The 25,576-nt window shown below is 48.1% G+C and overlaps 6 protein-coding genes across 6 annotated transcripts; 3 read left to right on the top strand and 3 right to left on the bottom strand.

The window, feature by feature from the left end:
* Positions 1–63: 63 nt before the first annotated feature.
* On the bottom strand, positions 64–1,661 carry F5147DRAFT_217215 (uncharacterized protein). The gene is made up of 3 exons (XM_041428648.1): positions 1,412–1,661; positions 234–1,349; positions 64–180 (listed from the first exon to the last, which is right to left on the bottom strand). Exon 2 carries the CDS (start codon positions 1,327–1,329, stop codon positions 280–282), a length of 1,050 nt encoding a protein of 349 aa, XP_041291897.1. The 5' UTR covers positions 1,330–1,349; positions 1,412–1,661; the 3' UTR covers positions 64–180; positions 234–279.
* An 893-nt stretch (positions 1,662–2,554) lies between these two features.
* F5147DRAFT_698876 (RecF/RecN/SMC N terminal domain-containing protein) lies at positions 2,555–8,619 on the top strand. The gene is made up of 19 exons (XM_041437584.1): positions 2,555–3,828; positions 3,891–4,082; positions 4,135–4,650; positions 4,702–4,809; positions 4,865–4,993; positions 5,136–5,280; positions 5,333–5,538; positions 5,590–5,667; positions 5,732–5,890; positions 5,940–6,619; positions 6,671–7,175; positions 7,226–7,335; positions 7,391–7,605; positions 7,658–7,869; positions 7,919–8,053; positions 8,102–8,146; positions 8,198–8,319; positions 8,371–8,435; positions 8,488–8,619. The coding sequence occupies exons 1-19, from the start codon at positions 2,590–2,592 to the stop codon at positions 8,550–8,552; spliced, it is 4,926 nt and encodes a 1,641-aa protein (XP_041291896.1). The 5' UTR covers positions 2,555–2,589; the 3' UTR covers positions 8,553–8,619.
* On the bottom strand, positions 8,620–10,343 carry F5147DRAFT_698870 (kinase-like protein). The gene is made up of 6 exons (XM_041437583.1): positions 10,264–10,343; positions 10,187–10,202; positions 9,947–10,132; positions 9,486–9,898; positions 9,093–9,438; positions 8,620–9,046 (listed from the first exon to the last, which is right to left on the bottom strand). Exons 1-6 carry the CDS (start codon positions 10,311–10,313, stop codon positions 8,672–8,674), a joined length of 1,386 nt encoding a protein of 461 aa, XP_041291895.1. The 5' UTR covers positions 10,314–10,343; the 3' UTR covers positions 8,620–8,671.
* Positions 10,344–14,330: 3,987 nt separating this feature from the next.
* F5147DRAFT_653553 (uncharacterized protein) lies at positions 14,331–16,651 on the bottom strand (the record flags this gene model as incomplete). Its single annotated transcript, XM_041433793.1, has 12 exons — positions 14,331–14,543; positions 14,590–14,705; positions 14,753–14,976; positions 15,040–15,152; positions 15,186–15,449; positions 15,521–15,741; positions 15,791–15,818; positions 15,907–15,927; positions 16,084–16,246; positions 16,298–16,386; positions 16,488–16,542; positions 16,572–16,651. The coding sequence occupies 12 exons, from the start codon at positions 16,649–16,651 to the stop codon at positions 14,331–14,333; spliced, it is 1,587 nt and encodes a 528-aa protein (XP_041291894.1).
* A 2,348-nt stretch (positions 16,652–18,999) lies between these two features.
* On the top strand, positions 19,000–22,000 carry F5147DRAFT_746092 (uncharacterized protein; the record flags this gene model as incomplete). The annotated part of the gene is made up of 13 exons (XM_041439815.1): positions 19,000–19,059; positions 19,113–19,298; positions 19,329–19,484; positions 19,534–19,893; positions 19,951–20,099; positions 20,153–20,386; positions 20,462–20,562; positions 20,626–20,745; positions 20,766–20,904; positions 20,953–21,384; positions 21,409–21,605; positions 21,656–21,903; positions 21,941–22,000. The coding sequence occupies 13 exons, from the start codon at positions 19,000–19,002 to the stop codon at positions 21,998–22,000; spliced, it is 2,442 nt and encodes an 813-aa protein (XP_041291893.1).
* A 469-nt stretch (positions 22,001–22,469) lies between these two features.
* Positions 22,470–23,392, top strand: F5147DRAFT_653550 (uncharacterized protein; the record flags this gene model as incomplete). The annotated part of the gene is made up of 6 exons (XM_041433792.1): positions 22,470–22,574; positions 22,623–22,697; positions 22,833–22,898; positions 22,971–23,177; positions 23,226–23,276; positions 23,309–23,392. The coding sequence occupies 6 exons, from the start codon at positions 22,470–22,472 to the stop codon at positions 23,390–23,392; spliced, it is 588 nt and encodes a 195-aa protein (XP_041291892.1).
* Between the last annotated feature and the right edge of the window lie 2,184 nt (positions 23,393–25,576).

The following is a 25,576-nucleotide window of genomic DNA, read 5'->3' as shown; positions in this document are numbered from 1 at the left end:
TACCCTTCTTTATGACCATGCTTTGTCCGAATCCAATTCATAAGTTGACGTACGTATTTCGTGATACAATATTTACAGTAGTAGCTGCAGTCGTCTACTAGTACATCTTCCCCAAGAGTCCCTCTTCAATATTGTGAGAACGCCCCTTCCAAACTTTCTATAGTACACAGGCAACCATTTCTATGTAATTTCATCAGCTTTCTACACCGTTAGAAAAAGTTTAAAATACGAACCATTTGTACAGTAGTAACACAGATGCAATCAATTATTGGTCTGCACTCACTTGGCGGTAGAGGAGCGGAGGACACGCGAGGACGAGGTGGCTTGAAGACGCTGGCGCTTGCGTGGAGGTATGTATTCCTCGGCCGACTCATCGCTACTCTCGGAAGAGCTATCCTCCCGATAACTGTCCTCGTCCCCCTCTTTCTCCTGTGATTTGCCAGCATCGGAATACTCATCCTTCACAGGACCAGTCTGCCGGATTGGACGCCGGATCCTGATATACAGACGCGGCCTGTCCGATACAGCCTGATTTGCTTCTGCTAGGCTTGGTGACTCCTCTTTCTCCTCCTTCGGCTCATATTCCGGCGTGTTACCTTCGTCCTTCACAGGAGTCTGCGGCTTTGGACGCCGGATTCTGATATACAGGCGCGGCCTGTCCGATACAGCCTGATTTGCTTCTGCTAGGATTGGTGAGTCCTCTTTCTCCTCCTTCGGCTCGACTTCCGGTGTGTTACCTTCGTCCTTCACAGGATCAATCTGCGGCTTTGGACGCCGAATTCTGGTATACAGGCGCGGCTCGTCCGATACAGCCTGATTTGCTTCTGCTAGGATTGGTGAGTCCTCTTTCTCCTCCTTCGGCTCAACTTCCGGAGTGTTGCCTTCGTCCTTCACAGGATCAATCTGCTGCTTTGGACGCCGGATTCTGATATACAGACGCGGCTCGTCCGATACAACCTGATTTTCTTCTGCTAAGATCGGTGAGTCCTCTTTCTCCTCCTTCGGCTCGACTTCCGGAGTGTTACCTTCGTCCTTCACAGGATCAATCTGCGGCTTTGGACGCTGTATTCTGATATACAGACGCGGCTTGTCAGGTACGGCCTGATTTTCTTCTGCTAGGATTGGTGACTCCTCTTCTTCCTCCTTCTTCGGCTCAACTTCCGGCGTGTTACCATTTTTGACTTGAGAGTGTCCTGGGTGGGAGCTCTCAGAAGAGCTGGAGCGCCGCTTCCTCTTCAAGTTGGCGAGGCGTTGCTGGAGCGAGGGGATGACAATCTTGAATGAGGGCTTGCCGGGTACGTTGGAGCCAACCTGCATGATATCGGGCATTGTGATAAGTAGCAGGTAGTCTGAGGATAAGGGAGGTGTTTTTTTAGGAAGGGGCGTTCAGAGGGGAGAACTGGATAGCTACCTTGTAAACATGCACCCTTTTGAACGATTTAGAGCTGTGGGTACATTAAGCGGTCAGTGTCTTGACCGACAGCGCGACCGTGGCATTGGACTATGGGTAGCATTGATGACCACATTTGTGAGGGCCCATGGGTTGGTCATGGTGGTAAGCGCGATCAAAGCCTGTACAAGCAAACAATGACAACAAATTCGAACGTCCACTGGCCGTATGGCCCCACCAGACGGTCCAGAACATGACCTGGAAGTGCAGCTGACACATAGCGACTACATGAAAAAATTATAAGCACTGGTTTTATGCTTTTAAAAAAATAGACTTGACCGGCTGCTAAACGTCCTATGAGATTTACTTAAGGTTGAAGGTCAGCTGCGCGAATGCGATGCCGCATTATATTATTCAACTCGGAGGAGTCAGTCATTTTTATGAGAGCTTTTCCAATTCTGTCCCATATGATATTCTGCTACCTCGCCATGATGCGTGGTGCAAATTTATTGAGGTGCTGTGGGCTTCAGCGCGAAGTCAAAGATAGTGTTAGGACCTACATTATATTATCATTAATAAAACTTCTACTTCGACCTCGAACTGAAAAACCAATGGTATACTCAAAGTGTTCGTTTCTTGGGTGCAAATATAAATGCTATGATAATCAGCAACAGCGACCCAGAGATGATAGTACACCACAGCTTGATAAATGAATGTATTTAATATAGTCGAGGACGGCGTCGGCAAGGGAAAGGGGAATGTAGTGTTGAGTTAGATTTGAAAAAGATGTGATGTCTACGTCCTGAGGAGAAAAGAACGATTGAAGGGAAGACTGCACCTTATGCCTTGGACAAACTGAAAGCGGAAAAGGATGGAATGATTTGATGAACATCATGATTGGCAACAACTTGAACATGACGATCTCATACAAGGGATAGTCAAACTCAATCCATCTTCACTTATTCGTATTTTTGCTTGTCTTGTTTGACCGAACGACACACCGCGACGACGCTCTCCGAAGCTCCGAACTTGCAATGCGAGAGATAAGTATTAAGTCGTGAAGAAGGAGGATCGGGACAGCCTACAGCCTAGTCATGTGATGTGACACACGCGAACAGTCACACAACGCATCACATCACGCGTAGAACCTTTCTCCTGGATCAACCAAGATCGTCGTAAGTTTGGGAAACTTCCCAACAATGCCTCCCCGCAGGTCATCTCGCTCTTTACGACCGTCCACTGAGCAAGAGGCCTCAAACTCTGTGAAACGCAAACGAACCGACGCAGACGATGTAGAGGAGAAAGAAAATGCGCCCGGAGCACGCAGGATATCGACAAGAGGCAGCGTGGGCCCTTCTTCAAAAGTACCTGCAGCACCCTCTTCCAGAGCATCTGCAAGAGCATCTACACGCTCGTCTGTGAAACCTAATCGCGCGCTGCAAGAGGTGGCTGAGACAGAAGAGGATGAGGAGGAACCTGTGAAGAAGAAGTTGAGAAATTTTGTTGAGGGTGAGGATCATGATGACGATGACGATGAAGTTGTGGAGTTGCAGAAACCAAGGAGAGGTCGAGTTCAGAAAATTGTGCAGGACGACGACGACGACGAGGTGCAAGAAGTAAAACCCTCTCGGAAGGCATCCGCGAAGCCCCGGGCAACTCAATCGCGCAAAACCGTGGTAGAAGATTCAGATGTAGAGGAAATAAAGGAACCTATTACTATCTCGGAAGACGAGGAGGAAATTCAAGCAGTCAAGCCCGCCAAACCCAAACGCGGAAGAACATCTCGCAAAGCACCTGAAGACGATGACGATGTTCAAGAAATCAAACCTGCATCGAAGGCTAAGGGAAGGAAACCTCGCAAGGCAAAAAATCACGTCGAAGACGATGATGAAGCACAAGATATCAAGCCCGCAAAGCCCAAACCGGCTCCCCGATCCCACAAGCCCGTCAAATCCGAATTCGACAATGACGAACATAATCCCATTACTATATCCAGTGATGAATCTGATGCTACACCTCCTCCCAGAAGCTCTAAAGTGTCTTCTAGAAAGCCAAAGGCAATGCCGCTTCCCGCTGATGTCGAGGTCACTCCCAGGCCTCGCAAATCTGCCCCTGCTACACCCCCCAAGCATCCCTCACCCACTGCCGGAGACAACACAGATGACCTCGACGGATTCCAGGAAGAATTTATGCAGACGCCTCGGCGTGTACCACGTCAATCGCAACTGTCGCAAATGACGCCTAAACGCCCTGCCCCACCGGAGGAGGAAGAGGAAGAAATTTCCCTCCTTGAGCCCCGCGTGAAACCTGTGTCGGTAATGCGACCTCCACCCGCTGAAGAACCTTCAGGTCCTAAGCCACGTCTTGTGATACACAAGATGGTACTCGTCAATTTCAAGAGTTACGCAGGCAGACAAGAAATCGGGCCCTTCCACAAGGTACGTTTCTAGTGCGTTTTTTAAAGTTAACGTGTACTATACTTAACTTCGGTGACGGGTAGTCTTTTTCGTCCATCGTAGGCCCCAATGGTTCCGGGAAATCCAACACGATCGATGCGCTCCTTTTTGTGTTTGGTTACCGCGCGTCGAAGATGCGCCAGGGGAAGCTCTCGGAGCTCATCCACAATTCTGCACGGTATCCTGACTTGGATGAGTGCAGCGTAGAAGTTCATTTCCGCGAGATCATCGACCTCGTAGGTTCCTTCACATTAACGTTTGACCGAACTAAATCGCTCAACCTCCCAGCCTGGACCCGACGCATATAATGTCGTCCCGAACTCCTCACTCGTCGTCGCTCGCACAGCAACCAAATCCAATAATTCTCGGTATACGCTCAACTCACGACCGTCCACTTACACTGAGGTTCAAACACTTCTTCAGGGGCGTGGGATTGACCTCACGCACAAGCGTTTCCTTATTCTGCAGGGCGAAGTTGAATCTATCGCGCAGATGAAGCCTAAAGGTAATTCTGAGCATGATGACGGATTACTTGAATATCTAGAGGACATTATCGGTACTGCTGCTCTCAAAGCACCAATCGAGTCTGCTCTTGCCGAGGTGGATCGACTAGGAGAGGAGAGAACCGAGAAGGTGGCCAGATTGAGGATCGTGGAGAAGGAGAAGGCGAAGTTGGATGCAGAGAGGAAGGAAGCGTTGGCATGGCTGAAGCTTGCGAACGAGCATGTGCGGGCTCTCAGCCGGCTGTGGCAGTATTATTTGTGGAAATGTTTAGAGAATGATGAACAATTCGCCGCGCAAATTGTGAGTGCTTGATCTTTCTACCCTTATTTGCGCTGCTGATATGTGGGGCAGGAACATTTGGAGAAGGAGCTTGAAGATGAGAGGGAACGCAACAAGGATGACATCACTCATTTGGAATTGCTTGAGAAGCATTACAAGGAGCGCGAGAAGGCTTACGAGGTATGGATGTGTGTTGCTCTTCCTACTTCAATGCTGATGTATCCTATCTTTTCAGGAAGTGAAAGCAGCAGCTGAGGAAGCGGCGAAGGACAACGCGGCACGCGAGAAGCAGTCCGTGAGCCTTGAGGAGCGCCGGAAGCATGCGAGCGCAAAGGCGAAAAAGCTGAAGAAGGCGTTGGCAGACGTAAGGTTTCTTTTGCTGTTCTGTTCTTTCTTTCATTTTGTTTGACACATCCCCGTGTTTCATTTGTTTCCCTGCTCCATACTTATTTCCCGGCCTTCATTGGCATTCTGAGTGGGACAGATCTAACATGTCGTTTAAATAGGATGAACAATCGAAAAAGCAAGCCGATAACACAGTCCAGGACTCCGATACCAAAATCAAGACGAAGAAGCGTGAGATTACGGAGCACGAAGCGAACCTGGAGAAGGAAGAGAAGGTGCTCGAAGGGATCCGGGATAGCTTGAAGGGTGGGTCCATGGTTTCGCCACGCTTGACACTATTGTTAACATGGATTGGTAGACAAGACACAAGTCTTTCACGAACAGATTGAGGCGAAGCAAAAAGAGCTACAGCCGTGGACTGCCAAGATCAATGTCAAACAGGCTGCGATTGACGTAGCAAGCTCTGAACGGGACGCACTTGCAAAGAAAGCTACAGGGCTCAAAGACGCTGTTACGCAAGCGGAGGTGCAGTTGGCTGAGTTGCAGGTAGAGCAAGAGGGCAAGGTGCTGTTCCATTTTGTCAAGCGGGAAAGATGACATTGATGGAACGTTCAGCTGAATGAATTGGATTCCTTGAGGATGAAAAAGGCAGAGGTGCAGAAGAAGTTGGGGACATGTGAAGAAAAATTCCACGTATGTCTGCGGGCATGCAGGGTGTGATCGACTTTGACGTTTTTTCTTTTCCCTTTCCGTTCAGGCTGCTCAGGCTGGTGTCCAGGAGCTTCGATCCAAGGCAGGCTCCCTGCGGCAAAAGGCAGAGGAGGCTAGAGCATCCCAAGCAGCCAGCACATCGCAGAACAAAGTCCTGGATAGCTTAACGAAGCTCAAGCAGACTGGTCGGATCGATGGGTTCCATGTATGGTCTCGTGCTCTGTGCAACCTTTCAACCACTCATTGTCTCACAGGGCCGTCTCGGTAGCCTAGGAACGATCCCAGACAAATACGATATCGCAGTCTCTACCGCCTGTGGCGCCCTTCACAACATGGTTGTAGACACTGTCGCCCAGGGTCAGGCATGCATCGAGTTTTTGCGCAAGCAGAACATCGGTCGTGCATCGTTCATGGTGCTGGAGAAGCTTCCCACTGACAAACTCAACGAGCGTGTCGTCACACCCGAGGGTGTCCCGCGGCTATTCGATCTCATCAAGCCAAAGGATCCCCGCTTTGCATCTGCGTTCTACAAAGGCGTCGGGAACACCCTTGTTGCTGATAATTTGGACCAAGCAAACAGGATTGCATTCGGGAGCACGAGGCGTTGGCGTGTCGTCACGCTTGCAGGGCAGCTGATTGATTCATCAGGAACGATGTCGGGTGGTGGGAACCACGTCTCGCGGGGTGGAATGAGCTCGAAGCTCCAGGCGGAGGCAGTGAGCCCACAAGTTCTGAGAACCTATGAGCAAGAGAGTGAGACGGCGGCACGTGGTCTTGAGGCGGCACAGCAGGAGCTTCGCAATATCGAAGCAGAAGCCGAAAGGCTTACTCAAGCAGTCCCGGAAATAGAGCTTAACATCGAGAAGCTTACCATGGGCGTCAATAATGGGAAGAAACGGCTGGCTGATGCTGAGAGGCGTGTGCATGATCTCAAGTACGTGCATTCAATTTATGCTATGCTCGATCGCCACTAAGTATTTTCTAGAGCACAAAGCAAGCCCAACGCTAAGGATCTAGCTCGAATCAACACTCTAGATGCCCAGATTGCATCATCAACAGAAGAGCTTGAAGAACTGCAAACCAAAACTGGCGCTATCGAGGCCGCGATTAAAGATCTCGAAAAGAAGATCCTCGAAATTGGTGGCTCCAAGCTGCTGAAGCAGAAGTCGACCGTTGACGGTATTCGCTTGCTGCACCAGCTAGCTAACGAAGAGGTCACCAAGGCTGAGGTTATGAAGGCTACCGCAGAGAAGAACATCGTAAAATATACGTCTGGCATTGAGACCAACCGCGCAGCGCTGGAGGAAGTCGAGAAAGAGCTTGAGGAGTTGAAGGATCAACTGGCGGAGGTCGCACAGTATTTGGAAGACCTCAAGGAGAAGGTGGAGGCCGCGCAAGCTGCTCAGGAGAGCTCGAAAGATGATCTCGATCAACTCAAGCAGCAACTCCAGGAAAAACGGGAGGAAATCGACGAGTTCAGGAAGAAAGAGGTTAGTTATTTGCCATGCACTTGATATTTCGGTACTCACAGGTTTTGCAGCTTGAGATCACCCAGAAGCTTGCTGACAAGAAGAAAGAGTCTGCTGAAAATGAGCGTGTACTTGATCACTGGCGGACGGAACACGACCAACTTAAGCTTCACGAAATCGAGTGAGTCATTGTCTATTGATTGTTTCAAATTTCGTAGGCTCACAGCTACTGGTAGTGATGATGATGACGACGACGAAGAGGAAGGTGCTGATCAAGTCGCTGGAGCTTCAGGCAGCGGTGAAGGGGTAGTGAAGCAGGAACATCCAGACTCTGCACCTGCGAAAAAGGCTCGTCAGCGAACACCATCTAACGAGCTATACATATACAGTGCCGATGAACTCGCACGCTTCAAGAAGAGGGATATGCTTGCAGATTCTGAGTATCTTGATGGTATGTTCCCCCACCTTAGTCACACGTGATTACTACTAACTCGTCGCCTTAGAGAAACTTAAGAATACCAATCCAAACCTCGACGTTCTCAAGGAGTACAAGAAGCGAGAGGAGGAATTCATGAAACGCGCCAAAGATTTAGAGGAGACGACTGCAGCACGCGATGCGCAGAAGCAACTCTACGATGGTCTACGGAAACAACGCTTGGATGAATTCATGGCAGGCTTCAGCTTGATTTCATTGAAACTCAAGGAAATGTACCAGGTCCGTGCTGACGTTCTTTGGTTCATTGAAATTCTATATTTTCCGTCAGATGATCACTCTTGGGGGCAACGCAGAGCTTGAGCTTGTCGACAGTATGGATCCCTTCTCAGAGGGCATCATTTTTAGCGTCATGCCTCCGAAGAAGAGTTGGAAGAATATTTCAAATCTCTCTGGGGGCGAAAAGGTACATTCTGCTATGAGGATTAGAGAACGCATACTAATCGTTCTCCAGACCCTTAGCTCACTTGCTCTCGTGTTCGCTCTGCATGTGTTTAAGGTAAATCTTATATCAACTCCGAGTAGTTCCAGTAACCTGAATCTGTCCTAGCCTACACCACTTTATTTCATGGATGAAATAGATGCGGCCCTAGACTTCAGGAATGTCTCGATTGTAGCAAATTATATCAAGGACCGTACAAAGAACGCGCAGTTCATCATTATATCTTTGAGGTGACAATTCCCTCTCTCCCGAGAACCACCTTGGCTAAGATGAATTCGCAGGAATGACATGTTCGAGCTCAGTCACCGTCTCATTGGCATCTACAAGACTGCAAATGCAACACAGAGTCAGTGAGATGATTATCTCCTGGGACATGTTTCTCATTTGTTCTTGCACAGGTATATCCATCGATAACCACGCTCTCGCTCGTCGAGCCATCAAGCCTGTGCCTGCGGCAGCCTAAGATACATGCATGCACCTCCAACTCTGTAATGGTGAAGTTCTAGCTTTCTATCATGCTTTGTAAATTATGCGCATTGTATAACAAATGATTTTGTCGTATCCCTCGTTCTACTCATCCCTTCAAATTGCGCCACTGGGAAGAACGTCTGAAAGCCATTCTCCCAAAGACTTTGCGCCCCAGCTAAGGCTTATTGGGGCCTCACCAGGGATATTCGAGACAGGAAAGTCGTCTGGCAGAAGTAACAGTGGTTCGGAGGTGAACCAGGGGTGAGTTAAAGCCCTGGAAGGGCGGAGACGCTGAGATGGTTCGTACACAAGGAATCGGTGGATAAGATCAACAGGAGTTGGTGACATGGTCTCTCGGGGTGTGTGGTTTTTCGTGTCGGCCTCGTGCTGTTGTGCAGATGAAGGAAAATTAGGTAGCATGGAGGGAAGGTCAACAGGGTCTGCATTTATGAAGGACAACTTGTTTGCATCCGGTAAGTTCAAGAAAGACTTGTTCGAGTCAGAAAAGAAGGTCCCAGCAATGAATGACACTCACTGGCCAATTGGTCTCATTTGGCGAACCTCGTGTCTTGAAAATACTCCATGCTAAACCAATCTCTCCACGTGTGGAATCAAACAGTGAATCCCTAACCCACCTGTTTGTGGGGTCTCCAATGCGAAGTCTCTTTGGTATGATGAACGGCTCAGCTGGCTTCGATAGGCCGCCGGGGCTATCGTCTCCTGAGTCAGACTGCTCATCGCCGAAGTCTTCATCGTCAAGTGGGTTAAACAGACGAACAGAAGTGAAGAATTCCGCAAAAGTCGCTCCGAGGCTCCAAGAGTCGATCGCGAATGGGTCATAATTCCTAGGCCCAAACAGCAGCTCAGGGGCGCGGTATGGTCTACCTCCGAGTGAGCCCGGTTCATACTCGCTCAGATAGGGACATACCCCGTAGAAACTTCAAAGTACATCTTTTCCGGGGTTTCAACCCATAAATCGTTTTTCTTCGCGGCAAGATCTTCCCCTTCCTTCCAGGATATGCCAAAGTCAATGAGCTGGACTCGGCCAGATGACGTGAGAAGTATGTTGCTTGGCTTGATATCTCGGTGTGCAATTTTCGCGGTCTCGTGAAGGAATGTCACGCCAATTAGGATTTGAAACATGAGCGATTTCACGAGAAGGACGAAGCGCTGTTCGCGCGGACTGGGATTTAATGGATCTGCGGCCATAATTGAAATAAGTGGATGAGGCGAAAAGTCGTTCGAAGACAACAATGCGATCAGAGACGAAGGCACATATGGCATCCAAAAGCTCATGGCCTGCCGGGGTGAATCGATGCTATGGCCTAAGATAGAAACCACCTAATGATGAGACGTAAGACTCGCCCGACCATTCTGCGCGAGACTCACATTTGGATGACATGCAGAGGCGATCAGCCTCGCCTCCTTGATGATATCGTGCGGCTCTTTGGCATATTTGCGATGGATGGTAGATGTCTTTATTGCGATCCACTGAGTCTGCCCTTCACGCTCGAGAAGGCTCTTCGAGACAAGAGAAACCGGGCCTTCAGCGACTGTTTCGCGAGAACCACTCGGCTGTCACCATCATAGTCAATCGCAGTTATCTGGTAGAAATGGACGCATGCCAACAATGGATGGTGTGCTGCTTGGAGGGCAAAAATGTTGGCGAAGAACCCTTGTCTCGTATCTGCTACAGATGGACCTACGTTTCCATGGCGAACCCTTTGCTCTTAGATTTGGCAGTGTTAGTGGTCATACGAAAATCATCATGGCATCGTGATTCGTCGCATCGAGTTCGGGGTGTATTATTTTTAGCACACGATCGATCAACATTCAATCGCACAGCCACTGCACAACACGGTACTAATTGGCAATTGCTGACATAGTGGCCTAGTGCTCCTGGACATCGACCCATTGCATCATCTTCTGACTGCGCTTGATTATAACTACAGTATGGCGGAAGAAGAAGGCTCGCCCTTCGCTGTTCTACAGTCTTTCCGACGATTCTATAGTACATCGTCAGTAGAATGACACAATCATGGCAGTTCTCACTACCCCTGCGTGTAGGATTTTGAATCGATAATCCTGAGTGAACTGTGACTGTATCCCATAAGTACTGCAGCAGTCACCAGTGTAACTCGATCGTTGAGTGCACTCACGAGTAGGGATCTGCACGGGTGAACCCCCGGGTGTTGGCAGGTCAACCCGCACCTGCACCCCGAGGTAAACCCACACCCGCAGCAAGGGTACGGGTTGCACAGTGGGTGTTACGCTGACCGTCGGTCGGCGTGTGTGAACTAGGATAGGTCTTCTCAGCAACGACTTGAGTGAGTCTACTGAAGCTGAGGGTGGTTCTCGGCTTGACGGAACGTCAAGGGTTCCTCCGGCGATCTCGGTAAGATGGCGCTCATCGAGATGCAGGGCTAGCGGATATGTGCTAAGTCATAAGGGGGCGACTTAGAAGTGCGGTCTCACACAAGGAAGCTGGTAAGGCTTAGTTGAGCAAGTTCTGGGGATGAACCTAGTAGATTAAAGTAAAGTCTAAGTACAATAATCCTGTCTACTTATAGGGAAGTACTACAAGTATTCTAGCTCAGTCTGTAATCAATAGTATATCTAGGATCTATGATAACAAGACATGAGGTTCAGATAACGTACATGAGGCTTAACCTCTGATCAAGCATGCTGCGCCAAGGGCAGCTGCGCGTAGGTACAGGAAGCGCCAAGAGCGCTCCGGATCTTCATGAAGCGACATGTGGTATGCATGCGCTGATCTAGGGTGACCATGAGGCGTACAGCCTCCATGGATCAGGTACAAGGCCGTCTAGGCCAGGGGCGGGGTCATAGCACCAGGGGCGGGGTCATAGCGCCAGGGGCAGGGTCACAGCGGTCCAGACCGCTGTCTTTCTAGGCGCGGGCGGCGCACCGCCGCGCAGGGAGTCTAGCAGAGCGGGGGCAGGTGTAGGCAGAGCAGGGGCTCCTGTAGGTGTTACGGATGCCTGTAACAGTGGGTAGCGAAGTAAGGACCCGGGGTACAACCCATCAAGGGTGTACCTGCGGGTCATAGATCCACCAGTGCTTAGCACATATGTCCAGCACACGTCAGCGAATGCTGACGTGACTCGAACATATGTGGATGGCACAAGAAGGAGGAGGGGCGTGCGCTGGGCATTCGCGCATGGCATCCGTCACGTTGGGAATGGCATAGTGGTCGTTGGTGATGGTGTCGCTGGGGTATGCGCTAGTGCCAGCACGAATGACAAAGATGGTGGTGCGAATGATGGCGAAGGTGACGCGGATGGTGGTGTTGGCGTCGTGGATGGTGGCGTTGGCATGAAAGCTGGTGGTGGTGCGAGTGCTGGGCGCACAAAGATAGGCACCGGCAACATGACGCGTATGACGTTGTTGTTGTTGCTGGGGGTAGAGTCTTCAATGTGAGTACTCACTTCCAGCGTGCCCAAAGTCTCGTCTCCTCGAGTTCCTCTTTCCTCCTTCATCTCTATACCATCCCTTCTCCCTTCTTCGATTCTCTTGTCCTTTCGTCTTCGCGTGTCGTCCGCGTGCGTTTGCATTGCGTCAACACTTGTTGATGCGTTTCGGGTGCGCGTGCTGTGAACGTGGAGTTGGTGGACTTGGGAAGGCGCGTTAGGTGCCGGTGTTGGTGGTGGTGCCAGTTGTAGCGTGCACGCGGGAATGCTGGGTGCGAAGATGTTGATAGTGGCGTGGTGAGCGAAGACGTTGATGATGGTTGCAGTTGAGGAGTGTGCGAGGACGAGAGGTAAAATTACCGAAGGCACGGGTATAGCTGGGGTACGGGTAAGAGCGCGGGTCTTAGAATCCCGACCCGTACCCGTACCCCAGTAGTACCCGTACCCGTGACCCGCGCGGGTTACCCGTACCCGTGCAGATCCCTACTCACGAGTCACTAGTCATGACCCTCTTCAGCCTTGGATAACGTTCTAGCATCAGCCTATATTGTGATATTGATACATTACTTACTTACAGTAGTAGCATAAATGTGATACATTAATGACTACACTGCATGGCACCCTTACGGTCAGTAGGAAGTGATGTATCACTTGGGTGGATCCAAAAGGGATGCACCTTGTGATACATCAATCACTACAATATAGTGTATCCCTATAGTCAGTAGTGAGTGATATATCAATTGGTAGTTCTAAATGTGCCTGGGCTCTTCTTGTTCCTAGACCTGTTCCTTCGATTGTTCCTTGGGTTCTGACTTGTCCGGATATATGTGCAGCATGAGTATTTTTAGACAATCTTAAATTAGCATATCCAAAGAAATTTCACTAAGTCCAATGACACCGTCGGCACAGTCGTGAACTCTGGTTACACCAAAGGTTATAATTTGACATATGGGATATCAAATTTCACGAAGTCTTTTAGAGATGTAGGGACTGATATTTCTCATGGACACACAATAGCGAGGTACTCAAGACAATTGATTCCAAGAAATACATTAAATTCATGCCTAAGGCATTTTAACTTGTGGTACTCGCAGAAAATTTTATTTGTTACCACTCCCAATAGCGTTGGCAGCAGCTGCTCGAGTGGACTGGAACCATTGCCGCTTTCCCCGGCCTTCTTCCAAACAAACTGCCAGCTGGGTGGATTCTACTGCAGTTTTACGAGTGGTCCATGTTTTTCGTTGACATTTTGCAGGAGGGTCATTCTCTATGACATGGTTATTCTGGGGATAAGCCAATGGCGAAGAACACTTGGTAGTGGATGATGCTGGGGGTAGCGCAAGAACTGGCGGGAGTGTGGTTGTGATCACAGTGGGAGTAAGAGCGGTGTAGAGATACAGCAATTGCTGGACACTACACAAAGTAAGTAGCCAGCAATATAAAAATGTTGTGGTCGTGCACAGCCTAGTCTGCTTATACTTGCAAGACAAGTGCGTTCGACCCGAGGGGTTTGCTGTATGGTATTAGAATAATCAGTTATAACAAAAGGAAGATAGTCCGAAGCGTGGGAAACAAAGTCCGAAGGTATAATTACGAGTCCAATGTCAAAAACATCGGGTCCGATGTTTTCGGGTTAGCAGGTTTGCCTCGGGTTGCGTTGGGTTAGTGTCGGGTTTGTGTCGGGGATATAGCAAATGTTGGGGATAGCAAATGGCGGGTTACTGTCAGATGTTTTGGATAAAGAAAGGATGATATTGCAGAATCCAACTAAGAACTACGAATATTGGATGACCTCCTCCTACTCGGAGGTAGAAAGGTAAAGTAAATAGGTAGGAGGTATGCGAAATATATAGTATCTATGTAGAATTTCGGAGTGCTATAGGCGAAAGTAGTAGCGCTGATTTTTGGGTCCGATGTCCTATGTAATAAGACACGATGTACTGCGGACATGTAATAACACGTTCTACAATGTTAGCGACGTGAAAATGAATAACTGCGCACATAGTGGGGATAGATACAACAGGACAGGACATAGGGAGGACAAGTGTGCGGGAAAATATCGGGTCTGTCGGGTTTGATGCATGGGAAACGTCGGGTTCATCGGGTTAGCGTCGGGTTTAGCGGATAAACATTGGATTGAGCGGATGAGTGTCGGATAACATTGGAAGTGATTCGTGTGTTTGACATGTATGGGAAAATAGCTGAATATGAGCCTAGCATGAGCTCGAGTGCTACAGCGGGTGTCAACGTCGTAGAGGGGGTGGGAGTGGGACATGTAGTATCAGTGTCATTGACAAACTCAACATTGGGATTGAGTAAGGCCTGGATAAACGACATCTCTCGACCTATTGCAGAAAGAGCCACAACCGGAGGCGCTGGAGAGACGACATGAGGTGGAGGGCAGGAGGGGGTGTACCCATCTGGAGAGAGGACGTGAGGCGGAGGGCAGGAGGGGGTGTACCCATCTGGCATGGTAAGGATGGGGGTATTGAACTTGTCGTCGATACCATCATCTTGAGGACCAGGAGGGAGATTTCCAAAAAAACTTGCATCTTGTTCTATTGATGGTAAGGATGACATAACTGGAGGTGGATTTAAAGAGACTTCTGGGTCTGTTCCAGGAATATCGTCAGGAGCGGCGGAAATGCGGAGCAGAGTGTCATCCTCAAGGATACTCTGGGAAGATGTTTCATTTGAAACATTGTCTGTCCCAGCATCCGCTATACTTTCCTCAGTTTAATGTAGAATAAACACAAAAAAGACATACAAAATGCACGAGACACAAACTCAAAGTACGGTACCATTACATTTTCATCAAACTTCGGGAACACCTGATTGAAGGGATTACCAAGTGTCGTTGATCCTATGTGCAAGCTGCTAATATCAAGTTTGCCTCCATTCGCTGGGTTTGGACCACCAAGCAGAACACTGAAAGTCCACCCTGTAGTGTCATGAAGCTTGCTGAAGAATGTTGACAAAATTTCCGTAAGTCTGGATACAATTCTGGAGTCTAGAATCAGCACAGTATAAGAGAAGAGAGGAGAAGCCGCTTACAATTGAGCATCTGTCACCTCCGGTGAGTGATCTTTCTCATCCTCTAGTCCCCTTGCTTCCTTCATATCTCTTGCAAGTTGGGATATCTCTTCCTTCACCTTGGCAGACTCATTCTCCCAGTGTTGTTGAACATGTTTTCAAACAACGGTAAGATTCCTGTTCTTGCGATCATTGGGGGGATTAAGTTCTTCTTGCAGGCTACTTAGCTCTGCTTTCACTCCAGGCTGAACCCGAGAAGCATAGTACTTTTTAGCATAGACTTCCTCTGGTTTGAGATGACGTGTTCGGCTGGTGGGTGAGGCTTTGATGATTTTGCTAATAAGCTTGTGAACAACTGAGTTGCCTGATGCATTTGCCTTACGGCCAGCCTTCAAATTACCCAAGTCATTACGCAATTTGGCAGTTAAGCGCTAGACATATCATGTAGTACATAAGTACACAATAACCACATGTGAAGCAAGACACCAACTTTATGAATTACTTTCCTGGCTTCTGCCTCCTTCTCCAACTGTGCATCAGTAAGCTGATCCAGAGAGGCATCTGGAAACAAGGAATCCCTTGTAGGCCACTTCTCTTCCCATTTTTCAAAGAAGGGCAGCCAGAAGTTAGCATAATTCCCTTTTTTTTGCATTTGAGGTACTCGTTGTGGAACATCACGATGAAGGCTTGTTGTTCTGGGGTCAGCCATGTACGGGGTGCCATCTATTCATGTCAGCCAGCAATAATAACTAAAATTAAGTTGTCATCATACCTTTGAGCTGAATTTTGGTCGCGTTCAACTTTATGAAATGAAAATGAAATGGCTAACGTTCATGGTCTACGTACTCTTAAGTAACGTGATGGCAACAGTGTATCATTTGTACATACTATAGCTAGTATGCTCATCGACTAGTAGGTAATGACAATGCAATAATTCTAGACGAGTTCTCATTGATATAACAGTTCTTTTAACAAAAAAGCCTCGGATAATTCAAAGTCGCCACACATTGTGTGACACAGTATGTCTTCTAGATATGCAACGAGAGATCGAATGTACTTGCACACCTCATCCACTGCATGCCACTCATCACAGATACCACACCTTTCATAGATCCAGTCAAGCCCTCGGTGAGCATTGTCACTGAAGTCTTCGAGCTTCTCTATGGCTTTCTCAATGATGGTAATATCACTGCGGCCTGTGGTTTCAACAGTGGTGTCAGGGGCCGAGCTTGGCATTGACATTGTATAAGCTCTTAGGATGTTCTCGATGAAGCCTCACAGAGTTTTAACAAATTGCACTGTCTCATCCTTGGTAGTTTTGACCAGCGCCAGACATTCCGATAGTGTTGAGCTTGAACTACTAGTTAGCTGTGAGAAAGAAAAAGGGTGTATGTGACCTACATTTGAGGCTCAACATCCGAGTCATTCTCTTCATCGACAGGTCTAACTTGTGAACGTTGAGCACGCACTTGATGCCTTTTCAAATTGATGCGCTCGCAGTGCCTGTAGCCATTTAGTACCCAGCTGGTATGTCCGATATCAATGACACATACTTTTCATAATATCGACACCGCTTTTCTCTGGCAGCAATTTGCCTCTTGACCACTGTGTGGTGTAGAGTTGGGCGAGCCATACTGACAACTAGCGTGCGCAAGAGAGAAAAAAAAGTATGTGTATGCAAGATGAACAGCTTACGTTTCATACCATCAAGACGATTCAAATCCCTACTATGGGTTTTGGTCCTACCATGGTTTTGGTCCTACCAGGGTTTTGGTCCTACCGTGGTTAGGATCCTATGAAATAGTACATATCTTAGGTGAGCGGTCTGCTACAAGATGATCAGAAGATGGTTTGATACTCATTTGTGACTTGCTTTTGGGTTAGACAGGTTGTTTGTCTGCCAATGTGCTGTGAAGCCATTGATATTTAGAAACAGTGTCTCATGGTCGCTGGTAAGTGCTGAGCAAAGTTGTAGTTAGTTACTAGTAGTCATTGCTACTGTGGTTTGGACTTTACAACTTGAACAACAGTTGAACTTGGTGTAGGGATGTGACATGTGTAGTAGATAAATATTTTTGAATTAAAGCACATTCTGTGACCTCTCTGGTAACAGATACACAAATTATCATTGCTTTCCATGTAATATATGGGACTTATGATGATATCAATACAGTACAGTACTTGTACGCCCCGCGGTCTTTTCGTGATGTCTAAGCCCAGGTGTTTCCATTTTTGGATGTTGGGAATCAACAAAGGCAATTGATTACCCTTTCGCGTTTTCTCATTGACGTCGGCTGATATCACAAGTATGTATATGATGAGGATATTCACTTATCTGGCTCGATTCTCAGTTTCTATTGGACAACAGACACTTACTCCCAACAACACACCATGCAACGATCAGTTCAAGTTTTGCATGAATCATCATACCTACCACAGTGCCACTTGCTGCCTGAATGACCATGATCTGGTTAAGCCCAAGCATTTGTCGGCACAATGGATGAGTGTGGGCCAGGGAAAATACTCGGTCTGCAGAAGTGATTTGCTCAGATGGTGCGTAGGATTTGTCTGTTATATTTGCCGACTTGGAGATTCTCCAATGAGCTTCTCTGAGGCTCTGAGGCCTAGTACTGAGCAACTAATCCCTAGGCTCTCTGTTGACTACAGTGCATTCATGTCCCATGGATGCCCATCCAAGAGGGCTGTGTTACGCACTCAAATAGATCTGTTAGGCGGAGCCCTAAGAGGGGCGTTGTCCGCTAACGTTCGTGACGTAACCGGAAGGATCCGGTATAGCAAGTGATACTGGCGATGACAAGTCGGCAGTGATCACAGTACGCGCGTGTCACGTGACTTTGTAGACAGATGTCTTTGAAGTCGCTCAAGGTAAGGACTGTCTTGTCCGTACGATGAGGTCGATCGAGGTAGACTTAGTCGCGATGAGCAACTAAGAAAAGATACTAGAGACTGAAGCCAAAGGGGCATTCAGAGGGAAGTATGTTCCAGGGAAGATTGAGTAGATTCAAGTTAGAGAATCTAGTACAGGGTGACCGACTACTTATACTAAGTGGAGAGGGTTAAGGGCAAGGCTACCACACAGTAGGTAAGGGTAAAGGGGAAACGAGAATGGTATAGGTGCGTTGGCAACATAGCTGGATTAGTGATGGGTGGTCGAATGTGGAATGAGACCGAGAAATGTTGGAACGGACCAACAGTAAGAATACAACGTGCGGGAATCCGCAGTCAGGGGAAACAGAAAGAGGAAAGCCACATTGGTGGCACGAGTCAGACCGAGTCATAGGTGCGGGACCACATTGGTGGTCGAATCAGGGGAGGAACGTGCGTGCACGTGCGTAGAGGCGGGCGATGCGAGGGACGGGAACAGTCCCAAAGATCCGGTCAATGGAAAGTCGGTAAAGGAGGATGAGCCGGTAGATGGTGAGGGCAAGGATGAAGGGAAAATGATAGGGGGGCCATGTGACCGATGTTACTTGTAACAGGCTGCAATAAAACGTGTCACCTTTATGCCCCCCTCTGCTAGTGACCATGAAGCTACACTCTTGCAACTTCGTGCCGCCAAAATTACTGCTCAAGGATCTACGCATCTCACAACTCACTATATCACTGCAAGGTCGTCAGAGATCCCATCAATGAACAATTTGTCTTACACAGATGACTGGGCTGAGCACACCGCCGACCCCGATGCTGAAATTCATGTTGAAACTCCTCCACACGAGATTATTTGTGAAGCACGCTCTGACAAACATAAACGAACTGCAGCAGTAAGTTATCATTCCATCAAGTTAATCATTGCTATAACCTAGAGTACTTTAGGATGCACCTTTGCTGGCCTGGATTCCAGAACAGCAAGCATTCCTTGATGAAATGCTATGCCTCGACGGACATGGGTCAGAGGGCATCATTTGTCGATGTGGAAATGATGCACCTCAATTCTGGTGTGGCAACTGTTTTGGCACTGAGATGTTTTGCCACCAATGCATGCTTGACACTCATGTTTATCACCCTTTGCATAGGATCGAAGTATGAGACCTTTTCAAATTTACTTTCGCAGCAGACTTACAGTTCATTATCAGATGTGGAATGGGACCTTTTTCCAACACACTACACTCAAAAAGCTTGGACTTCGCATACAACTCAGTCATACCCAAGGAGAAAGGTGTTATAACCCCCATCCCTCTGCTGGTGATGACTTCATCGTCATCAGTGTTCACGGTGTTCATGAGGTTGCATTGGAATTTTGTGGCTGCACTTCAGCCCAGGTTCGGTACAAACAGTTACTCTGAGTGCAGTGGTACCCAGCAACCATCTCAGAGCCTCACACAGCAGCAACCTTCAGGGTTCTGCAACATTTCCACCTTTTGTCCTTTGAGAGTAAGGTGTCTACATACGAATTCTATCACTCACTTACAAAGTATTCCGACAATACAAGCTTATCAGCCATAAAGGTAAGTATTCCTTCAACATCTCTTCAATTATCTAAAATATAGATTCTAGGACCGCTACTCCACCTTTATGCGCATGGTGCATGAATGGCAGAACCTCAAACAACTTCGCCGTGTGGGAAGGGGTCATGACCCCGCTGGTGTGAGTGCTACAGCCGAAGGAGAACTCACCATACTATGCCCCGCATGCCCACAGCCAGGAAAAAACCTACCGCCTAACTGGGAGAAAGAACCACTTTTCATTAGGTGGAAATATGCATTATTTGTGGCTATCGATGCCAATTTTAGACTCAAGCGCAAGGCAGTGTCCTCCAATATTGCCAACCCTAGCCTTAACACTGGAGGGGCATATTTTGTAGAAGAGAGAGCCTACAAGTCATACCTCGCGGATCATTCGGGAGACAAACAAGAGGTAATGAAAACACAACTTGGTTTTCTCTATTTGCCACTGACTATTGTTACACAATAGCGCAGCATGTGTGTTAGCCACAACGTGGTCAACATGGCGGATACCAAGTCCTCTCATGGGCTTGCAGCCACTGGCGTCGGGACCATTGACTATGCAAGGCATGAAATGAAGCTTGCAAACAGCATTGGAGACCTTCAAAGAGAGGAATGGTATGTTGTATTCTCATCTTCCCTTACCTGCAGCTAATCAAAAGTGCCCTCAGGTACATTAATATGGACTATATCATGTTTTCTGCACTGCTCACATTCACTGCATCCATAGTTAACATATCTTACGACATCGCCTGCCAGTGGCACAAGAAACTCTGGACTCGGATGGAAACAATCCCAAAACGGCTGCATCCCCCCTGTGACTCCATCATTATTCGATACTTTGTTCCAAAGTTCCACATCCAAGCACATGTTAACAAATGCTGCACGAACTTTTCTTTCAACTGGTCAAGATACATTGGCCGAACAGACGGTGAAGCACCTGAATGAGGCTGGTCCAATATCAACCGAGTGGCATCAAGCACAAGAGAGATGGGTCCAGGAACCCGTCGAGATACTCTTGATGATCATTTTGGCGACTGGAATTGGAAAAAAATCACGGCATTAGGTGAGCGGTTCTCTTGTTAAATAATCTCAAGCTCTGACATGGACTTAGGGTGAACACTGCTGCACAAGATGTGTGAAGCTGTCAAATGGACCAAGGAGCATTCTGAAGCACTCACAGAAGCATGGGAGGCAGACAATTCTTCTCCCAATCCCTTTGAAAGCCAGTTCACTCATAAGTTGCACTGCACTTCCTTCCTTTGTTGTACTGATAATATATAGTGGTAACACAGGCAGCCATGTGTCTGCACTTCACTGAGCTCAATGCCCAAGAACTTCAAACTGGAGTCCATCTCTCGCTTCATGCTGACATTTTACTGAGTGGGTTGATAACTTCAGGCATGGATCTCGAAGACCAGCAGTGAGTTTTGTGGTCTGTTTTCACTACATTATTTTGATAAATCTACAGAGCATGCCTGAAATCAGAACTCGCCAATGTCTCTCTCCATGCCACTGACAAGCAGAAGGCAACAACGCAGACTCAGATCACCTCTCTCCAGCGACGTCTTGACGCCTGGGCTCACATTCAAGAGCTGTACATGCCAGTTGTTTCTCAACTTCGTCATCGATCATCTGAAGCCAGCAGGACCATGCATGAGCTGAAGCCCGAAGATTTCAACCTCTGGTTCCCTTCTCAGCTCCCGATCCACGTGCCCTGTGACAAGAAGCTTGTTGAGTACGAATGGGAATTACACTATGCACAAGCCCTCGACGCCCTCAATGAACTTCACTCACACCTTCGACTTCGCTCGCATATGTATATGTACAAGGATAAAAACATCCATGGTCAAGTGGCTAACACCCATGCAAACCAAATAATCGAGGCTGTGGAATCAAGGAAGTGTGCTACTGTTCTGAAATATAGATGTGCATGCAACACACTGTTATCTCTCAGCTGCCACCTTCAGAAGTCTAATTGGGAGGCTGTCATGCGTCCGCTTCTAGATTCCGATGTCAAACCCATGGGTGATATGGAGCAACAAGGGACAGGAAGAATCTATTGGATTTGGTTAGACTCCCATGCTGACAACAGCTGCATGGAGGACAAACACGTGCAAGACTGTAAGTTTGTTATTCATTCACTGGTACTTTGATTGATTTCTCATTACTAGGTGTTTGTTTGGAATGGTGTAAGGCTCACGCATGTGCACACCGTTGGTCAGAAGAGGTAGAGCTGTTGTTAGAAGAGATGAGACGGGTCCTGGCATTTCTGACATGGCAGGCAGAGTGGTGGAAGGAGCGAAGCTCTCTCCGAATGCTCGACTCACCATCCACACAAGAAGGGCTCATGGCATATGCATGTTGCCAGTCAGCACTGCGCTTGTCACTGGTGAGCTCATTTCAGGAGCTGTGGAGCGGGGTGCCTGCCCTTGTGTCCGCTGGCATGGATATTCCAGAGAGCGAGGCAGCAGGCCCAGCTCCTACTATTGATGCTCCTCCACATGTTGTATAATTAGTCAATAGAAGCTCATTAAAATTTGTACCTCGATTGCGATATACATATATGAGATCTCAGATATGTCGGTTGACATTGCTTCCCATCGGGCATGGAAGAAATAACAAACTCATGGAAGAAATAATGGACTGATGTATCACCACAGTGCTTGCAGCTAGGTTATAAACATAGTGAATTGATGTATCACTCTTGCTATGGAAGAGAGTAATTGATGTATCACATTTTCACTACAATGAGAGTAAGTGATACATTATTACTACAGCTACAGGTGCTAGCATGGTATCAGTGGTCTGGCCAATCAATAATGGGCGCTTCCAAGCACATATGGTTTATCGTTAATAATAACCGTCATTGCCGCAACATGCAGTAGTGGGCGCCTGTCTATCTTTCATGCCACCCACCACTCACCACCCTCCTCGTTCCATTTTCACCAAGGCATTATCCACATATCCATCCTCCCCACTTACTAGATGAATGAAAACAATCCTCCTCAGAAGAAACCCTGGGAGTGGTTAAAGCCACATTCAGACCCACATTTGGTAGAGGACAGAGGCAGGAAGGGAGCCAGTCAAGATGTATGAACTTTTGTCTTTAGAACCACGCATTGTTTCTAATCATATCAGCCATCCTCTCTCTCACCTTCGACGAGTGGGTCTAGTGGACGATCCTCGGGGTCAGTTCACAAGCTCTTTGGCAAGGTGACCAAGGGCTTCGCTCCAAGCGCTCAACAGTCCCACAACCCTGAATCCACTCAGTCCAACAAGGCATGTCCAATTTCAATTCTGAGCATTCCCAGGGCGCTTGCCATTATTTCCTACTAATCACCTCTACAGGATCTCACCGCTCCCACTTCTGAAGCATATCACAAGCAGTCTTCCGATTCAGGGATTGTAGCTAAGGTAAGTTCGACCAACGAAGTTTGCAAAATTTTCATTTGTCTCTTTCGACGACGTGCTGACGTCTCTACTTAGGCCGAACATCTGGACCCAAAGTTTGTGAACAAAAGAATCGCCAATGCTACCAAAGGTGTCGCAGGCATTGGCCAGGTCCCAACAATAGTCAAACATGCTTCTTCCACAGTCAACAACCTACCATCTGTTTCTGATACAATCGATATGTTCTCCCCGTTGCTTAGACCCTTGAAGGCATTCAACTCCATTGCCAATGAAATTGCAAATGTACAGTCATCTATCTCTTTTCTGTGCATGGCTAACTTTCACATGCAGGTCCATCCCTATGCGAAGGTAGCACTGAGTATCTTCACTTGCGCGTCCAAGGTAGGCCTCTTTCTCGAGCATTGCCATTGTAGGTCAATGAATTTTTGGTCACAGATGATTCTCGATCAGGCAGACCACGATGTCGCGGTTTCCAGTCTACTCTCAAAGATATCTGAAGTCTATACTTTCATTGCCGAAGAGGAGGAATTGGCCAAGATTCAACCCATGCTAGCGATATACGGGAAGATAGCGCAGCAGACACTGGAGTGCGCTGATTTTATCAGCCATTACTCCGAGATGAAGAGCACCTGTGAGTTGATTCCACTGCTTCATCACCTGGGACTCAATGTTTCCTGCTTTTATAGGGAAAAGACTCGGCAAGCACATTTTCGACGAAACGGACGAAACAATTCAGAGCTACAACAATGTTCTCGACAGTCTCATGCAGTAATTCCGAGATCAAGCAGCTCGTGACACCATCGTGATCATTCACCGTATGGGTAAGAGACACTGTCAGGTCTCTTTGAGCCTTATCTGACATTCCATGCAGCCGAGATTCTGGACCTCGCAGGGATGGAGTATGCAATGGGCACTGGATTGAATACATCTAAATGCTGTTTGCCAAATACTCGGCGAGACCTTCTGAAGGACATTCAGAATTGGATCAGCAGCACCGAGGAGGGCGCTCCACATGTTCTATGGTTGTCTGGCACAGCAGGCAAGGGCAAATCGGCTGTCACCCATACAATAGCCAACTGGTATATCGAAAATGGCGGCCTTGGCTCATGCTTCTGCTTCTATCGCACTCGGCAAGCAGATCGGCGTCAGGACAAAATATTCACGACAATCGCAAGGGAATTGGCGGACTGCAACCCTATCGTGCGATGAGCCTTGGCACGAGCAGTTCGTGATCATGACAGACTCAAGTGCACTCCAGATATCATAAAGCAATGGCAGGAGCTCATTGTTGGACCAATGAACACGACCTCAAATGCCATCACGGCACCCATGCTGATAGTCATCAATGCGTTAGACGAGAGCGGCGAAGCCGACTCTTGGGAACAAATTCTTTGTCTGCTCGCTGGTAAACTGAACACTTCCACCTCACAACCATGCAAACTCCCAGCGAACTTCCGCATTCTCCTCACCTCCCGTCCACTCGAAGACATTCACAACACTCTGGACGCCGCACCACATGTTTGCCACGTTTCTTTGGATGGTATCTCGTCTGCATCCACAGAAGTCGACATACAGCTTTATATCTCCCACAAGTTGGAAGGTCTGCATCGTGTCTTCAATGATGCGCAATTCAAGGTGCTTGCCCTGAAATCCGACGGCCTGTTTGAATGGGCTCGTCTTACCTGCGAGTATATCAAGGGCACTAACAGAGTTGGCATGGATCCAAAGGGTCGGTTCGATGCTGTGGTTTCTGGAAGATCTGCAAAAGGAACATGTTTGTTGGATGATATGTATCAACGGGTTTTGGCAGACATCATGCCAGAGGACGAGCGCAAAAAAGGGATCCCCATATTTCGCTCTGTGATGGGGCAAATTCTTGTATCGTTGGAACCACTTCCCATGCCTGCATTGACCACCATGCGACTCCATTTTCCCAAAGGGACTTGCGATTACAACATGGACTGGGTCATTGGACCACTGAGGTCGCTTTTGACGGGCACCTCAGATTCCCATACTCCCATACGTCCCCTCCACGTGTCCTTCTATGACTTTCTGACCGACAAATCACAGAGCCACGACTTCTTCATTGATACATCATCGGTACAGAGCGACCTCGCCTTTTCCTCACTTCGGGTCATGAAGGACGGACTTCGCTTCAACATTTGCTCCCTAGAGAATTCTTACTTGCCCAACTCTTTTGTCCCTGATTTGGAGACACAAGTCAAGGACTCTATTTTGAGGCAGCTATCATACTTGTGTCGATTCTGGGGTATGCATGTAGCAGCCATGTCCTTCGAATCATCGCTAGCCAATGAAGTCGAGGCTTTCTTCGATGGAGAGCGCCTTCTTTGGTGGTTGGAAGCACTGGCTCTGACAAAAAACCTCAGTGGCTCAGTAGTGACCCTCTCATCCATCGCAAAGTGGTTTACGGTGAGTAGCTCAAGCTCATTCTTTTCCCACCGAATTCTCACGATTAGCGGGGTGGTCGTAGGGTCATGCCGAGTTCACGCACATTAGTGACGCCACCAGGGATACCCTGCATTTCGTCCGAACCTTCGCAGCCACCATTTTATGCAGCACTCCCCATTTATACTTGTCCGCTCTGCTGTTCGCTCCTACGCAGTCAAGAATGTTCTGCAAGTTCGCATCAAAGTTTCCTTGCACCCCCCACATCGTCACTG

Source organism: Suillus discolor (assembly GCF_016758755.1).
Source record: "Suillus discolor strain FC423 chromosome Unknown F5147scaffold_33, whole genome shotgun sequence".
NCBI lineage: Eukaryota > Fungi > Basidiomycota > Agaricomycetes > Boletales > Suillaceae > Suillus > Suillus discolor.
This window is presented reverse-complemented; position numbering and strand designations above follow the sequence as displayed.

Bases quoted from the DNA above. Each gene is read 5' to 3' on its own strand.
- F5147DRAFT_217215 (XM_041428648.1), bottom strand. From the start codon at position 1,329: ATGCCCGATATCATGCAGGTTGGCTCCAACGTACCCGGCAAGCCCTCA.
- F5147DRAFT_698876 (XM_041437584.1), top strand. From the start codon at position 2,590: ATGCCTCCCCGCAGGTCATCTCGCTCTTTACGACCGTCCACTGAGCAA. The intron at 4,810-4,864 runs GTATGGATGTGT...CTATCTTTTCAG, and splicing joins AGCGCGAGAAGGCTTACGAG to GAAGTGAAAGCAGCAGCTGA. The intron at 5,668-5,731 runs GTATGTCTGCGG...CTTTCCGTTCAG, and splicing joins CATGTGAAGAAAAATTCCAC to GCTGCTCAGGCTGGTGTCCA.
- F5147DRAFT_698870 (XM_041437583.1), bottom strand. From the start codon at position 10,313: ATGACCACTAACACTGCCAAATCTAAGAGCAAAGGGTTCGCCATGGAA. The intron at 9,439-9,485 runs GTATGTCCCTAT...ACTCGGAGGTAG, and splicing joins TACTTTGAAGTTTCTACGGG to ACCATACCGCGCCCCTGAGC. The intron at 9,047-9,092 runs GTGAGTGTCATT...GACTCGAACAAG, and splicing joins CAAATGAGACCAATTGGCCA to TCTTTCTTGAACTTACCGGA.